At 36.1% G+C, this 17,898-nt stretch overlaps 1 protein-coding gene across 2 annotated transcripts; it reads left to right on the forward strand.

Annotated features, from left to right (window-relative positions):
* Positions 1–1,313: 1,313 nt before the first annotated feature.
* Positions 1,314–17,693, forward strand: LOC128202836 (uncharacterized). 2 transcript variants are annotated; one of them, XM_052903990.1, is made up of 6 exons: positions 1,314–1,341; positions 1,998–2,092; positions 8,215–8,800; positions 9,920–10,078; positions 14,198–14,948; positions 15,070–17,693. In XM_052903990.1, exons 3-6 carry the CDS (start codon positions 8,243–8,245, stop codon positions 17,460–17,462), a joined length of 3,861 nt encoding a protein of 1,286 aa, XP_052759950.1. In that variant the 5' UTR covers positions 1,314–1,341; positions 1,998–2,092; positions 8,215–8,242; the 3' UTR covers positions 17,463–17,693. The 2 variants fall into 2 exon arrangements, with proteins under 2 accessions (XP_052759950.1, XP_052759951.1); XM_052903991.1 differs by having other exon boundaries at positions 1,323–1,341; positions 8,467–8,800.
* Positions 17,694–17,898: the final 205 nt, after the last annotated feature.

Here is a 17,898-nt window from a genome sequence, read left to right on the forward strand (position 1 = left end):
GGCAAATTCGAGCCAGTGCGACACAGTATTTGTTATGTTAAACACTCACTTTCTGTTGAAAACGGCTGATAATTGACAATTTAATTCCTAAATAAATTTACAAAATTACGGTACAAAATCAAATAATATTCCTATTGAATGTTCATATGAAATATGACTTAAGATTTAGCTCTGCCTTCGTACATTGTCATTAATTTGAACGTTTTCGTACCGTTTTGCGACATGCGTTTTGAATTGTCATTCAATAGTTAGCGTTATATTATACAAAATAAATATATCACGATAATCCTACTTAAAATTACAATCACAATATCTAATTTTTAAACTTATAACTTAACTGGTTAGATTACAAATACGCCAAGTTTATCCGTTTTTCGATATTCAAACGTCGCATAAATCTAGAGCGGACATTTAGGTGTGTTTAACAAAACCATGATTTATGAAGGTGTTTCTTCAAATAATAGAACAAAGAAACAATAGGCTTGAAACGGAATGATTCACGGTTTCAATATTGAAAATTATTTTGTTAATGCTTATCATAAAAAGGCGTAGATAATAAAATAATATTCAACCGTTTAGAGCATAACCATACAAACGACGTTAGCGGACATCTGTAAATTAGAAACAAAAACTATAATTGTTTGATTATAAAGATATTAAAGTACAAAAATAATTGTGGAATTTTCGACACAAATGTCTATTTTAGAGGTGTGCAAACGAACTTACCCATTGTCATACGTATATACTAGTTCTTCTGTGTCAAATTCGTTAGCTCGTGCCGCCTATTTTAAATGTGACATCTTGGCATCTGTGCTTTTTACCCTGCTGGCAAATGCGACATGCGTGCGACCGCATCGAAAAAACAACCAGTAAGACCGGAAATAACGTCGGTAACGTCTGGTACAAAATTATGTCGTTTGCATTTTCCCTCGTAAATATTGTAGAGGAATATAATGAAAAATGACACTGTTGTTGTGACGCTGTGACACGTTAAAATTAGCGTCATACCAAACACTAAATATGTTTTGCATAATTGAAATCAAAATATATTTGTGGCAATGCATTGACACATTAAAGCGCATTTTTTTTTTGCTGTGTCCAATGGTATACAACATGCCAGGGTCCCAAAAATAACAACAAGTCTACAAGTATTACATTACAATACGGTTGTTTTATTTTGTCAGATGTATCACCAGTGAACGTTACGTCTATATGAATTAGTAGAAGTTAACCTGTCGTAAGCTATGCAAGGATCAAACGGAAGCATCTCGGCCTTTCTTTTCCGAACTTTGTCGAAGGTAGCCGAGTTGTTACGATTGTGCAAGGATGACGCCATGACAGGTACAATTTAAGCGGCTTATTAATTTGATTATTATAAATTCACAAGTGCCTTATAGTTTTAAAACCTACCATTTTGATTAAAATGGTTTCAGTGTTATTTACAAAGCGATTGACTCTTAATGTTGTAATGTTTTGAATGTATAAAACATTTAATAGTTATTTCATGTTAATGTAGTTTCGATTTCCCATTGCCAACTTTGGAGAAATCCAATGTAGCGAACGTGCTATAGAGTTATATAGGGAAAATATGGTTTATCAGTTCGCACGAATTAGTATTACAACAGATCAATTTACTTCCTACATATATTTAGGATAATTCTTGCCCTTTAAGATGATGTTTTTGTTTAAATTTATATCTAGAATAACGAGACTACGGTCGATCGATAAGTTTTTGAAGAACGTAGTAACTATTTAAAGAATAACAAAAGGATTGCGTGTCAAAGGAATTCCAACGTTGCCTGTTTTAAGATTTTGCAGTGTGTAGCTTTGCTATTAATATATACACGTATAGTAAAACACTTCGCTCTTACGATAGGCCAGTCTTTCCCACCAAGTACAATATATATTTTATGTCGGTCGGTTGGAAGATACATATTAGTTTGTTATGATTCATTTCAAGAATAAAGTCAGTATATAACTTGTTTTTATGACCGTAGAATGATACATCAGCAATCAAAGCGCCAGACGGCATAGACGTTTTGGGAGCCGCAGAATGAGAAGGTGAAGTACAAATGGACCTAGTATTTCAAAGGTAAGACGAAATGCAAATGTGTCCCCAACACAGAATCGTGATAACAAGCTGTTTTAAACATTTATTTCTTATATCCTTTCGGTAGATTATTGAGATTTATCAGTGGAAAAAGAATGAAATTATTGATATAAAATGTGATATATTTCACTCCTTTGAGATTTTAGCCCGTTCTCACGTCCAAATCAACGTCATCGCTCACGAGCAGGAGCACACTTTGAACACAAAATTCCGAAATGAAGTTACCTCGCACACAATTTGGTGCGCATTTCTGAAAATCTACACTAAACTTTCATTGAAGATCCGTTTAAGGCATGTAATAACAAAATATGCAACATGTTTTGTTGAAGTGTAAGAGCGCAATAAACACCAAAAGTGAATAAAGCCTTTCGTCTGATGAAATGGTCATAATAAATATAATATCATGTGTGTCTGGTTAGGACAGAAAAAGATCCAACCCGAAGGCACGTGCGTAAGTCGACCACGAGGCTTGCCGAGGTACCAGCAGCGCAGCGTGCCCGAGGGTGATGTTTTAAAGTCAGACCGGACTATTTATTTTGCACATCTCTTGTTTTTGCATTTGTTAAAGACTGACGTAAAACAACGCGTTTTTGTAAATTTCACTAAATAGGGTGATACTAGATAGAATTTTCGAGCACCTATGAGTGTACAAGAAAATGCGATCTTACATTGAACCGAACACTTATTTTAAAATCGATATTTACCAGTCATGAAATTATTTTAGTTATATGGAAAATTATATCTTGCTTTCTTACTTGTTCAGTTTGCCTTCTGACATCTACATGTTGCTTTCTTGCTTGTACGTCTTGTCTTATTGCATCCGAAATTCGTCAATCTGAGCAACCGTAAGATTAAAAGTTATATTGGTCATCTTGCTTGATGCTATATTCTATTCAGCTTATTATCAAAGTTAATTCCGGAGTGTAGATGAGTGTTACAAGTCTTTAAGAAACTTTACATTCAACTTATGACCAAGGAACACATGAACGCAAGCACCTCTGTAACATGCCACGAAGCCAAATTTAACATTTGTCATCCATGTTGAATCCTGGAAAACTAAGCAAGGAAAGACAGTTAGTCAGGAAGAAAGCTATGAAGCTAGCTAGAGTAAAAACGATAGCTAAAATAAGATAATTATTGCGATTATATCTAAGATCAATGAACAAATTGATAATTGACCGAAAAACAATTAAGAAACATACGAACACATTTTTACATAAGCAAATGTTGAATGTCACTTAGGACAAGCAAAGATACACAAATGAAACTTCACGAGGTCAGAATGCAAAGATGTACATGTCAGAATGCAAGATGTACAAGTCAGACTGCAAGATGTACACGTCAGAATGGAAGATGTACAAGTCAGAATGCAAGATGTTAAGGTAAGAATGCAATATGTACAAGTCAGAATGCAGGATATACAAGTCAGATTGCAAGATGTTATGTTCAGAATGGACGATATACAAGTCAGATTGCAAGATGTTAAGTTCAGAATGGACGATATACAAGTCAGATTGCAAGATGTTAAGTTCAGAATGGACGATATACAAGTCAGATTGCAAGATGTTAAGTTCAGAATGGACGATGTACAAGTCAGATTGCTAGATGTAAAAGTTAAAATGCAAGATGCACAAGTCAGAAAGCAAGATGTACAATTCAGAATGGAAGATGTAAAAGTCAGAATGGAAGATGTACAAGTTAGAATGGAAGATGTACAAGTCATAATGGAAGATGTACAAGTCAGAATGATGTAAAAGTCAGAATGGAAGATGTACAAGTCAGAATGGAAGATGTAAAAGTCAGAAAGCAAGATGTACAATTCAGAATGGAAGATGTAAAAGTCAGAATGGAAGATGTACAAGTCAGAATGGAAGATGTAAAAGTCAGAATGGAAGTCAGAATGGAAGATGTACAAGTCAGAATGGAAGATGTAAAAGTCAGAATGGAAGATGTACAAGTCAGAATTCAAGATGTACAAGTCAGAATGGAAAATATACAAGACAGAATGGAAGATGTACAAGTCAGAATGGAAGATGTAAATGTCGGAATGCAAGAGGTACAAGTCAGAATGCAAGATGTACATATCAGGATTCAAGATGTACAAGTCAGAATGGAAAATATACAAGACAGAATGGAAGATGTACAAGTCAGAATGGAAGATGTAAATGTCGGAATGCAAGATGTACCAGTCAGGATGCAAGATGTACATGTCAGGATTCAAGATGTACAAGTCAGAATGCGAGATGTAAATGTCGGAATGCAATAATTATGTACGTGTCAGGATGCAAGATGTGCATGTCAGGATGCAAGATGTACAAGTCAGAATGCGAGATGTAAATGTCGGAATGCAAGATGTACAAGTTAGAATGCAAGACTTACAAGTCTGAATGCAAGGTGTACACGTCAGACTGCAAGATTTAAAAGTCAGAATGCAAGATGTACAAGTCTGAATGCAAGGTCAACACGTCAGACTGCAAGATTTAAAAGTCAGAATGCAAGATATAAAAGTCAGAATGCAAGATGTACAAGTCTGAATGCAAGGTGTACACGTCAGACTGCAAGATTTGAAAGTCAGATTGCAAGATGTAAAAGTCAGAAAGGAAGATGTAAAAGTCAGCATGCAATATGTACAAGTCAGAATGGAAGGTGTACATGTGAGACTGCAAGATTTGAAAGTCAGAAAGGAAGATGTAAAAGTCAGCATGCAATATGTACAAGTCAGAATGGAAGATATACACGTCAAATTGACAGATGTACATTTCAAAATGCAAGATGTTAAAGCCAAAATACATGATGTACAAGTCAGGCCACTACTTTTATATAAATTGGTTTACAAAACCGGCGGGTCTAATTTTTCGAAAAGTACAAAAAAATAAAAAATGAATTTCACTTTTTTTTTTCAAAATTATTTTCCCGACCGTATTGATTTTGGTGCAAAACGAAAGAAGAACGAACAGATAAGAATTTCGACTGGTTTGTTGTTCCGTAGCCGTATTCGCCAATTTATAGTGAAAGCATGTGAGCCAGTCAACTGTTATGGCAGCGCTGTTGGCAATGGCGGAATTGACGATAGCAGTTGTATGAAATAATTAATTAAAATATGCAGGAGTTGTTGAAATAACAAAAGCAAAATACATTGGCAAATTTAACAACCGACACAAACAATAACTGTCACGTGATTTTTGTTTTTCCCCGCCAATTTAGGTCATGAAAATATTGTTGTTTATAGATGAAAAATAAAAGTGTCAGCGGCTACCATCGAATAAGTAGACACAAATGTCTGTAAATTATGTGTGAGAAAAACATTTTATAACATTTTATGGTTAAATATCAAATAACAGTGCACTTAGTGAAATCGAAAGTAAAATTTCTAAGTTGACACCGGTGACCTAGTTTCACAAGTTTGGTCGGTTGTGTTTATGGATTTAAATCACAAAATGGTTTGGAAATACTTGTCATTGAATCAATGTAAATCTTGTGTTTATTCTAGATTACATGTTTATTCATGTTTGGGTTAATAGTAGAGTAAAAACAATGAAAGAGTTGAACACATGTGTCAATGACATTTACTATTGCCAGGAGTTGTATGCAAAACATTTAGATAAAACAACACGGAAAACTATTTTGAATAAGTCCATTTTTATTTGTAATGGACTTGATATTTCACTATAAATGAGATTTGTTGTTGTAACTAAGGAATACTCTTTAAAATGAAAAATAAACAATCATGAAGTATAGATGCCCTGTGAACATATACACAAAATGGCGGAGTTGGGAGAAAATGAAAATATCCGATACATAATTATGGATTTCTCTGTTACTATCATTGGTACATAAAGTTAAGTCACATGCTAGATTTATTATTTTGTTATGTGATTTTTATGTACTGATGTGGTAATTTGCTGAAAGATTTGAATTTGAAATGGATTTGGTGAACATCCCACGGTAAATATCCCGGTCCGAAAATATCCGGACTTAGCATGGATTGGGTTACACACAACTAGGACCCCGCATGGTAAATGTTATTAAAACTCAAATCTAGGTCGAGTTTGGTTTTTAGTTTTTCAGGAATTGTATTCACAATATTTAAGCTCAAATGTCTTCATAAAATGTTACTTCCTTATTTACAAAATTGGAAATTATTACACTTTATTGACATTTTCCAATATTGAAATAACTGAAACAATGTTTAGAAAATATAATGTATTGTCTTAATACAGTGCAATTTTTATGTATTCACTTTTGCTTTAGCATACCCTTAAAGCTAAACAAATGTATTGCTGAGTAATATTCAATGTATCTTTGATAAAAAGTGTAGTTTATATATGTAAACATGTTTTATAGTAAATTTCATTGTTTTATATGCACAGTATGAAATATTTAAACTGTGTTTAATTAGAACTTTGAAACTTTGAGTGTATTAAAACATGCATTAATAGCAGTTTATAAAATTACCATGTCAAGTAAATGATATCAATTTTCAATGTTTTTATGTTGTTTTCTGATTTTCACCCTTTAAGAATAAGTTTTGTGACTTTTTACCTTTTTTTGTTTTTTCGACCACCCGGTGGACATTTTTTCCATAAATTCTTGTAAACCAAAAAATAAAAAGGAGTGGCCTCACAAAGAAAGATGGGTACAAGTCAGAAAGCAAGATGTAACTTATTCTTCAATACCTTTCCTTAATTAATTGATTATATTGATTAAAGTTTCAAAATATTCATTGTGCATTAATATACTCTAGGGCCGTCTTATCAGTTGTATGTAATAGATACAGTACGAGTTTTTTTTCAAAAGTGTCCTTTTACAGGCGTAAACAGTCGTTCCGCTAGGACGAACACCAATTTTGTTCGAGGCATAACTTTTCTAAATATTTGTTTATTCATTTAGGTATCTTTCCTTTGAAAATATTTCATGAATATGACAGAACAGTCATTATATCATAATTAAAATACAACCTACATTTTACGCCAATGAAATTGTAAAAAGGCAACCATTAAGTAGTTGACTTACTCATTATGAATTTCAAATTTCGCGCGTGCTAAAAGGTCCGCCTACTGCCAATCATCCGATACACACTCCATGTGTCAGATTTTGCGTCGATTATGTATCCAGTGTGTGTATACCACGTGATAAATTACGTCACATATGCTACGTCGGAATGCAACTTTTTATATAAATTAAAGACTTAAATCAAAGATAACTTTTCTTTAACTACACCAATTTAAATAAAACAAAGGACAGTCTTTGCCGCTTACAGAGTCCAGCCTTCGTGTTATTACAGAAGTTTGATAAGGTGATTAGTTTCATTAAACACTTCGACAAACCTGTTTCAAAAATAATGTTTTGACAGTGCCCCGTCAGACGTCCGAATTGTGAAAAGATTTGTCGAAGTGTTTAAAAAAAACTAAACTCTCAATCAAACTCTAGTAAAAGACCGAAGTGGGGCTCCGTAAGCGTCGTAGACTGCGCTATATTTCATTTAAAATGGTGAAGAAATAGTGAAGTTATCCCTGTTTAAAGTCTTCATTCGAAATAAAATATTGCCTTCCGACGTAGCATTTATAAGGCAATTTATCACTTGGTATACACACACTGATATGGAGGATACTTGTTTGTTTCAAATTTAGATCGTAATATATTTCACCGAGTGATCACCAAAAGCTATATTTCACAATTTGCGTAGCCATGATCGAACAGTTTACTTAGTGTTCACGAGGAGAAATATATTGCGATCTTACATACATGCCTTAAAAGGTTATTAAATGATTAATAATGTTTTTACACATAAAGTGTATGCGAACGTAACGTCATTTTGTGATTGACGTCTTACATTTGTGTCCAAGCCCCGTGTGCGCTGACGTTTAATTAAGAATTGAGAGCGGGCTTATACTCAAAACAGTGAAAAATAAAATTAAAACAGTGATATATAACTTTTATTTCAATGACAAGTATTTATCAAACACCAGAAAGCATATGATATTGTGTTTCTATTTTGAAAGTTCTTCACATACAAAGTCTATAGATGTAGCGTCTCACTCCTTGTTTTATCATGGTGGTACTAATTTATCTTATAAATTAAATGCGTTTTCCATTTTTTATAGTTAACCATGCATACAACTTGAAGTCAAAATGGCTTCATACAAAAGTATTCTTAGCGAAAAGGAGAATCAAAATTGGTTGAAAGGCTACATTGCGCTAAGGATTACAAAGACCGGCCTTCAAAATGTTGTGGAAGACGATATTACACATTTACACACAGACATCGAGTCTTCTGTTCGCAAGAAAAACAATCTGAAACCAGGAACGACATGCAACCAGTGTTTAACAGAGAATCTCTTTCCGTGCTTTACCAGGGGTTTTTGTTCGAATCCCCGGAACTGCAAGAATCACGACCTTCCTGCCAAGATGTACCGACCATGCCCAACACAAATATGTGGGGAGTTCCGGAATAAAATCTTTGCCGCTCACAGATTTGGTTCGCCTTCGTGGAAAAACACTCGGGCAAATCTCTGGTGCACAAGTCCTTGGGAGATGGCTAAATCGTTCATGCCAACGGAAGGCTATCAGGACGTGACGTCTTTTACCGACACTGACTTCAATGGCATTGTTAATCTGATGATCAACTGCACTGAGTTTCAACAAAGTCTCTCCACCAGCCTTTCTACAAACTCAAACCTTTTAACAAAGGTAAAGTTGGTTTTAATAAAGAATGAAATTATATAAATTGAAAGGGCTTGAGAGTACACTATCAACCACGCTTTTTGTGCAAAAAACGCGTTGCCACCGCGGGAGTGATTGCGTCATCGCTGGAAGTCACGGGAAAATATTCCGCGGTTGCCAACGCGGTGGTGCGCGTCCTCGCCGCGTTCATCTCTGCAACCGCGTACGACTTCCAAAAAATGCACGTGGCGATTCACCGCGATGCGTCTTACCGCGATTTTTTCGAACAAGAAGACAGTAACGTCTTAATTCTTTCACAGTTGCAAAGCATAATGTTTAGGGATCAAACTACGCTTTGAGTGCGAACCAAGATATTTAGATAACAGATCGAGTTTGTATGAGTTCAATAAAACTGACTAGAATTATATGTATAGGACGGGGACAAAGAAAACGCCTTCAGAAAATTGACAGCTGCCTTTATAACCTTAATTAACACTTCAAATCACCGCGTATTGCGGTGGCTCGGCGCGGTGGAACGCGGTGGAACGCGGTGGAAGAACGCGGTGGGCATTGTGTTTCAATTGCCGCATATAGTGCAATTTTTTAAATAATAAAGATAGCGTCCACGGTAGGAAAAAACCGCGGCGATGTGCGAAATGTGCAAAAAACGTGGTTGGCTGTGTAGGTAACTTCTAACAATAGTCACGTTTTAATTGAAACTGCTTATCGACTATGATCAATGGTTAGTGCAATGTTGTCAATGACCACTAATAATCCCTACTTTGAATTAATCGTTGTTTCAAAAAATCTGTTTTAATTGAAATAGGTTAGATATCATTAGCCGTAGAAAAAGTAAAAAAAGTACTAATGTACATGAGTTGCGTTATTTAGATTGTATATGCAATAAAGGTCATTGTTGTTGTACAAAAACATATCGGTAGTAACAATACTAGAAGTACAATACTTCTATGCCGTATTCCGCTAGAGATAATTTACCGTATCATCTTATAAATAATGGCAATTTTGCAACAGTTTCAAACCAAACTGAACTGTTCCCTATTTCTACAATACTATCATGAGTTTATTAATAAACTACTATCTTAGAAATAGTTATAAGTTTGCATCGCATGACACGTTCAATTTCAGGCTAGAGAGATTGGCAGAAAGATTAGACACTCTCCAGAGCTGAAAGTTTCCGACGCTGATGTCCTGGACTATTTTGATACGCTTATCTCCCTGCTGTCTGACCCAACAAAATTACTAGCTGATTCAGATGCTAAGCTGGCTGTCTCAAATTTGAAGCTGGTAAGTGTGTTTGTGAAAATCGATGTTTGCTCACATTTTAAATAATTTAATTTATGTTTTATGATTGTGATGCATGAGAATGACAAGGACAAGTTTCTCTGCATTGAAACTTACTGTGACAAGGTTTAATTGTACATGGTTCAGAGGCCAACGTCGAACTTACATTCAACAAGCGACACACATGACAATTAACCACAGTCAAGGTGAGCTATTATGATCGGCCTATGTCCGGCATCTGTCGTCCGTTGTCCGCCGTTCGGCGTCAACAATTGCTTATAAATGTCATCTTCTTCTAAACCGCTTGGACAATCGTAATGAAACCTTATAGGAATGTTCCTTGGTTGGTGCTCTTTCAAAATTGTTAAAAGAAATTAATTCCATGCAGAACTCTGGTTGCCTAAAGGAAAAACTTCAAAACTTTTCTTGACAAAAACCATGAGGCCTAAAGCTTAGATATTTGGTATATAACATTGTCTAGTGGTTGTTTACCTACCAAGTTTGTTCAAATTATGCCCCTAGGGTCAAAGTTGGCTCCACCTTGTGAGTAACAATTTCAATATAAATACATTTTGTTAAAATCTTGATAGTTATGTAAAGTTTACTCTTGAAGCAAGGGCGGCAAGTCTTACTATATGGTCTCCCTTACTGTTGAAGAGTGCATTGTCCATTTTAAGTTTTTTCTATTTTTAGTAACAAAGGATATTAAGTTATATTTTACTAATTCTTCAGATTAATCACTTCTAAGGTGATAATTGCTTTTTTATAGGTTTGTAGGCTGGGAAATATGATATCTCGTTATTTTTAAGAAGAATTTCATTTTTACCCAATGATGAATTTAATAATCAGACTTTTTCAATTGAACTACATGTAGACCATTGTAATTTACAATTCTTATTTATTACTTGATTAGTGATTAGTGAATACGCCCTATTATGCTCCCTTCGAAGAAGAGGGGTATATTGCTTTGCACATGTCGGTCGGTAGGTCGGTCGGAACGGTAGACCAAAGCTTGTCCGAGTGATAACTCAGCAATTCCTTGACGCATGGTCATCAAACTTGACAAGAAGGTTGAACCAATAGATGACACCTATTGATTTTAGAGGTCATCGGGTCAAAGGTCAAGGTCACAGTGACCTTTAATGGTAAAAGGATTTTAAAGCTTGTCCTAGTGATAACTCAACATTTGGTCATCGAACTTGACATGGAGGATGGGCATGACCAGTAGATAACCTCTATTGATTTTTGGGGTCATCGGACCAAAGGTCAAGGTCACAGTGACCTTGAATGATAAATGGTTGTCCGAGTGATAACTCGACAATGCCTGCACCCATGGCCCTCAAACTCGACATGAAGGTTGGGCCTGACATTTAGATGACCCCTATTGATTTTAGGGGGAATTGGGTTAAAGGTCAAGGTCACAATAACCTTGAAGACAAACTCTACAGATCCTGGACCTATGGTCATCAAACTTGACATGAAGGCTGGGCCTGACCAGTAGATGACCCCTATTTGTTTTTTGGGTTAATCAGACTAAAGGTCAAGGTCACAGTGACCTTTAATGAGAAAAAGTTGACAAAGCTTCTCCCAGTCACATCTCAACAATGCCTGAACCTATGATCATCGAAATTGATATTGGGGCTGGGCCTGACCAGTAGATGACCCCTATTGATTTTAGGAATCATCGGGTCAAAACGGCAAGGTCACAGTGACCTTGAATACAACAATGTTGTTGAGTGATAACTCGACAATGCCTGCACCCATGACCCTCAAACTTAACTTAGGGTACGGGCCTAACCTGTAAATGACCCCTTTTGATTTTAGGGGTCATCATGTCAAAGGTCAAGGTCACAGTGACTTTGAACACAAAGAGTTTGTCTGTGTGGTAACTTGACAATGCCCGCACCTATGGCCCTCAAACTTGACATTGAGGTTGAGGGTGACCAGTTAATGACCCCTATGTATTTTGAGGTCAAAGGTCATGATCATAACTCATATTAATCATTAAATTTTCGTCATATTGACTTATTCCCTGCTGCTAAGAAGATATATTTTTATCTGCAAACATGAATCATCATCTGAACATGATTAAAAACTGTACCTACTATCCTCACACTTTAAATGGTCATAATCTTAAAACTGCCTCAAAAGGCATCCAGTGTCATTGAGCAATCAGTTTTTATTTCGGTCAATGCATATTTCATTCAATTGTCCAAATAATCCTGACAACATGGCGCTCAGGGAGGGGGGGGGGAATAATGTTTGACAAACATCTCTTGTATAAATAAGACTTTAACTCAGTTAATTAGTTGGAAAGCCATGTTACAATGTGTGTATATCATGTGATAAATTGCGACATAAATGCTATGTCTGGTGGCAGTATTTTGCTTCGAATGAAGACTTTAAACAAAGATAACTTTCATTTTTCTTCACCATTTTAGATGAAACATAGCACAGTCTATGCCGCTTACGCCTTCGGTGTTTCACCAGAGTTTGATTGAGAGTGTAGTTTCTTAAAACACTTCGACTAATCTTTTTACAATACGGCCGTCTGACGAAGCACTGTCAAAACATTATTTTGGAAACAAGTTTGTCAAAGTGTTTGATGAAACTATTCACCATATCAAACTCCAGAAATAAAACGAAGGATGCTGCTCTTTAAGCGGCATAGACTGCCCTTTGTTGCATTTGATTAAAGTCTTCTTTTAGGCAAAATGTTGCCTTTTGAAGTAGCATATAATGATGTAATTTAATACGTGGTATACGCACACTGATGTTAAGAAGAATGGAAATTGAGACACTGTTACTTAAGGCGGTTCATAGTGTAGTTTTATCAAATCCTCATAGTTTATAGAAGGTATATATTTTATCGCTGTCTCTCATTACATGTATGCCTGGGGTCAAAAGGTGTCTATGTCATGAGGTTTCCTGTGGACTCGAAAAACTTCTCGTCTGTCACCGATAGGCCCAGACCTTTAATAATTTGTTATGAGCATCATATAGTGGTCCTCTATCACGAGTGTGCAAATTACGCCCCTTGGGTCAAATTTGGTCCCACCCTTTTTGACCTACTGTCTTATTTTTGAAACAACAGCGAAGAAATTTTGAACATGTTCACAATTAAGTAAACAAATAACGAAGTTATGGTTGGATGACCTTGACTGTGACCTATTAGCTTACTTTCTTATTTTTGAAGCTACAGCAATGAAATTTTGACCATGTGTAGAGATTTGAAAACAAAAATCAATATTGTCCTTGGATGACCTTGACTGTGATTTTTTGACCTACCCGGTACTCTCGTCTTTTTTAAGGTGCAGCAATAACATTTTGACCATGTATACAGTTTTGAAAACAAATATCAATGCTGTGTTTGGATGACTATTATTGTACCATTTTGACCTTCCTTAATTTTGAAGTCTCTTGTTATGATATTTCGAGCATGTGTACAGCTTGAAAATATATATCACTATTGACATTGCTAGGTGACCTTTTGACCTACTTGCTTATTTTAGAAGCTACAGTTTTGAAATAGGTCATATGTACAGCTTTGAGAACAAATATAAAGCTATATTGATTACAAATGTTTAACATTTTTAATCAGGTGAGCGATTTAGGGCCATTATAGCCCTCTTTGTTTATCTTATGACCACGACTTCCATATTCACTCCCACGTTTAAGAAGGTTGTGGCCACCAATTCAGTCGTTGAAACGAGATAGTTAGTCGTGCCCGCAACATGCTAAATAGTGGCCACGAGATAAAAAAAATAATTTACACGTCTCCTTCATGCCACAGTTATATTGTGCTTAACAGGGAATATCCTTATTTCTAATACTCATTTTAAGAGGTTCATCGAATACTCTCAAGTTGCTACATTTAAATACTAGTGCCTTCGGTTAGTTTTTGTATTTAACAACTATTATGCGATGAATTCAAGAATATTATTCGAATAATGCACATCGATGGACCAGAAATGTACTTTAAATGACATTAAGAACTCTTAAGGATTACAGTCTTTCTTAATTCTTCAAGGAGTGAACCAACAACAGAAGTAGACTTGTTTACGTATGAGATTACAAGGATTGTTATATACAACCACAGCCATTATAATATTTCATTTACAGCTTCGAGCAGATTCGCTTCCAATTTCATCAGAAGATGTTCGCGAAATTCTCCAGGAGGCAAGGGCCGTAGTAGAAACTGGCAAACTAGAAATTAACAGTGCAGTTGCGGATGGAAAAGATGCCATCGAAACAGGGAAAAGGAAGATAGAGAATGCAGTTGCGTCTGGAAAAGACGACATCGAAACAGGGAAGAAAGAGATAAAGAATGCAGTTGCATCTGGAAAAGACGCCATCGAAACAGGGATAAGTGAAATGAAGAATGCAGTTGCGGATGGAAAAGACGCAATCAAAACTGGGAAACTTGAGATAAACAATGTAGTTGTGAATGTAAAAGACACCATCGAAACAGAAAAGAGTGAGATTAAGAATGCAGTTGCGGATGGTAAAGACGCAATCGAAACAGGAAAAAGCGAGATAGAGAATGCAGTTGCGTCTGGAAAAGACGACATCGAAACAGGGAAGAAAGAGATAAAGATTGCAGTTGCGTCTGGGAAAGACGACATCGAAACAGGGAAGAAAGAGATAGAGAATGCAGTTGCATCTGGAAAAGGCGTCATCGAAACAGGGATGAAAGAGATAAAAAATGCAGTTGCGTCCGGAAAAGACGCCATCGAAACAGGGAAAGATGAGATAAAGGGTGCGGTTGCGGAATGTATAGATCAACTTCCGACAATGGCTTTTCAGATGTTTGACCAGGCGTTACAGAAAACAAAGGAAAGGGAAAACTGTGCGGAATCTCAAAAGGAAGAAGGTAATATATCTTCTTTTATCGCTTTAACATTTATTTTTAAAAAATAAATAAAAAATAGTGCTTTGTATTCTCATTTTGTGCACGTTTGACAATCGGTTCTACTCAACATTAACCTTTTCAGATCTACGACAGCGGCTGGCCAAACTTTACCTGAAGACACTTAGCAGTGCACCATTTTCTCCTCTGGTGTCCGATAACGACGAGATGCTGGACAAATTTTATGTACCTCCGGAAATAATTGAAAAAACACACAGAAAGGTTGGCTCCATTGAAGACGAAAACTGCGGAACTCCTGTAAATTCTTATAGACAACTTTTCTGCCCAAATGGAAGAAACGTAAGCAACATTTACATGGTAGGCGAGGCTGGAATGGGGAAGTCGTTCTTTACATCGAAGTGCGCACTTTTATGGGCCGGCAATATTTCACCTGATGCTTCCAAAGACAAGAGTAAAAAGCACAGATTTAATGCTGAGTTGCTGTTTAAGGACACAGACTATTTATCAACCTTTGAGTATTTGTTTCGTTTAACTCTAAGAGACTCCTTGGATGATTGCAACCTGACACACATGATAAAGGATCAGCTAATTGATAGCATTTACTCCATACATGAATCCGAAGACGCATTTAAAACTGCTTTGAAAGTGCTGTCAACAAAACAATGCGTTATTATAGTCGATGGATTAGATGAGTGGTCACATCCACGCAACTTAAAATGCCCTTGCAAAGAAGAAGACAAAGTGGTCCCATTTTTGCCACCCACAATAGATGCCACCGTTTTAATAACATCAAGGCCGTGGAGAATGTCCAAGTATCGCGTAAAGGATTCCAGAATAGACAAATATCTAGAGATTAAAGGGGTTGCAGATATATGGCTCTTGATTTCACACGTCATTGACACCCTTCATGAACCGCCGATCTCTTTAATTTTCTTCCACAAGTTTGTTAAAGAAAGAAGGATTGAGGATCTTTTGCAAGTGCCTATTATGTTGATGATGATTGTGAGTTTATGGTATGAGGGTAAAGAGAATACATTCTCAATTTGTGATATATACGCGCAGTTGGTGGACATGCTGTTAGGCAAGCATTCGTATCACAATCAAATCGCACACAGTCAAACCACATCAAACGCCAATAAAAAACTACCGAGCTGTTTTCGAGATAAAGATAATGTGTTGAAATATTTCAATATTGTTTTATCTTTGGCGCGTTTGGCATTTGAAAGGCTGTTTACGACAAACCGTAAACAATCACTAGTTTTCGACAAAGTTGAATGTTTCAATAAAGAAGAACTGTTGTTTTTGTTAAAATCTGGTATCTTACGAGAACAAAAATCGCAGTCGCTGATACGAACATTGTCTAAGTTTTCTTTTCTACACAAATCAGTTCAAGAATTTCTGGCAGCCGTTAATTTGTCATATCACCCAGAGGAGATTCACCGAGTGAAAGAACTATCTCGCAGAAATGACCTGACACAAACGGATATCCAACCGATATTCTTGTATTTGTGCGGCATGAACTGCAATTTGGCCAATGAAATGTCCGAACTTTTGTGTAATGCAATGCCTTGCATAGACGTTGAAAGCAACAATCCGAGAACGTACAAATATGAAGTGTATCGTCCAGATACTTCTAGTGTTCTGAATCTTCAAAGTACAATAATGAACGGATTGAAGACTTTATCGAATTCGTCGGAGGATATGAATCTGTGTCTGTATTACTTTAACATAACACGTTGCGATGACATCAGCATTGCACCTTTCAAAACGTTACTATCTATGAACAAATCGAGCGTAAGATACCTAGCTATAGAGGATGGTAATGAGGTCTGTAGTGCAGAATTGCTAGAAGTATTTACACTTTCAAGACATAATCTTACTGCTGTAAGTTTGTATCGTTGTTTTGGGCAATACGACATTTCGGAGTGTCATTGTTTGAAATATCTTTACATTAGGGGAAAAGAAACTAAATGTATTAATGTAAACACGTGTAGTCTTATTTCGTGCCTCATAATTAATGTTTTACCATTGGTAGAGTGTAACATCTTGAAGTCAATATCAATGCAAGCAAAACATTTGAAACACATATCGCTAACGGGATTGACCGAAATGGGTGTGGAGTTATTCTACGAGGCATTGCCAAAACTTTTAGAGTTAGAATACATATATTTTGCAAACATAAAGCTACTTGACATGCCCATCGTGCTGCCCATTTCCGTCAGAATTTGCGAGCTTTATCGAGTAGAAATGGTCGAAAAAACGTTACGGGAGTGGGTCGAGTGGATAGAGGGCGATGTTGAATATTGTAGGTTAACTCAATGTCATGTGGTCCCTTCGATTGAGATAGCACAACTGCAACACTCTATTAAATTGAGTAAGTTCAAACACATATGCACTCGACCAGAAGGTTCCCTTTTGAGTTGTAATCTCGTTTTCTCGAAAGACAGATTTTGGACCGTTCATAATCTCTTTCAATCTAAGGCACCAACACATTTGTTAAGAGCTGTCTCATATTAAGCAACGATCTATCATGCTGTGCAGTGAGTAAACACGTAACAACTCTGTTCTCCTGCAAAGAAGCCTCCAATGCCACAAATGGCGACTATCGCCGAACTGGATGATTGATTTCGCATTGCATAAGGAACTGTAAAATATATTGTGGTTGTGCCTAAAAATACGAGTAGTTGGGTGTTTGCTTGTTGGGTTTGTATCCCTATTGCTTTATAATAAAGACGTTTATTGAAGTTCCACTGTGTTGTTTGTTGAAGAAATGGTTAAGAAGGTATTGGAAATATGCAGAAAACAGTTTATTTCGTTTGAATCAGTTCGCACAATATGTACAATGAAATGGGTTTAAAATGACCAATGAATTGCATTGTATGCATATATTTATATCATGTATATGTTACAGAACAAATGCTTCAACTTAAAATTTTATACATTACAACCTGAC

The sequence above is a fragment of the Mya arenaria genome, chromosome 9 (assembly GCF_026914265.1).
Source record: "Mya arenaria isolate MELC-2E11 chromosome 9, ASM2691426v1".
In the NCBI taxonomy this organism is placed as follows: Eukaryota; Metazoa; Mollusca; class Bivalvia; order Myida; family Myidae; genus Mya; species Mya arenaria.

What these genes read in the sequence shown, in the direction of transcription:
- LOC128202836 (XM_052903990.1), top strand. Translation starts at nt 8,243, where the DNA reads ATGGCTTCATACAAAAGTATTCTTAGCGAAAAGGAGAATCAAAATTGG. An exon ending in ACTCAAACCTTTTAACAAAG is followed by an intron (nt 8,801 to 9,919) that starts GTAAAGTTGGTT and finishes GTTCAATTTCAG; the next exon opens with GCTAGAGAGATTGGCAGAAA. An exon ending in GGAATCTCAAAAGGAAGAAG is followed by an intron (nt 14,949 to 15,069) that starts GTAATATATCTT and finishes TAACCTTTTCAG; the next exon opens with ATCTACGACAGCGGCTGGCC.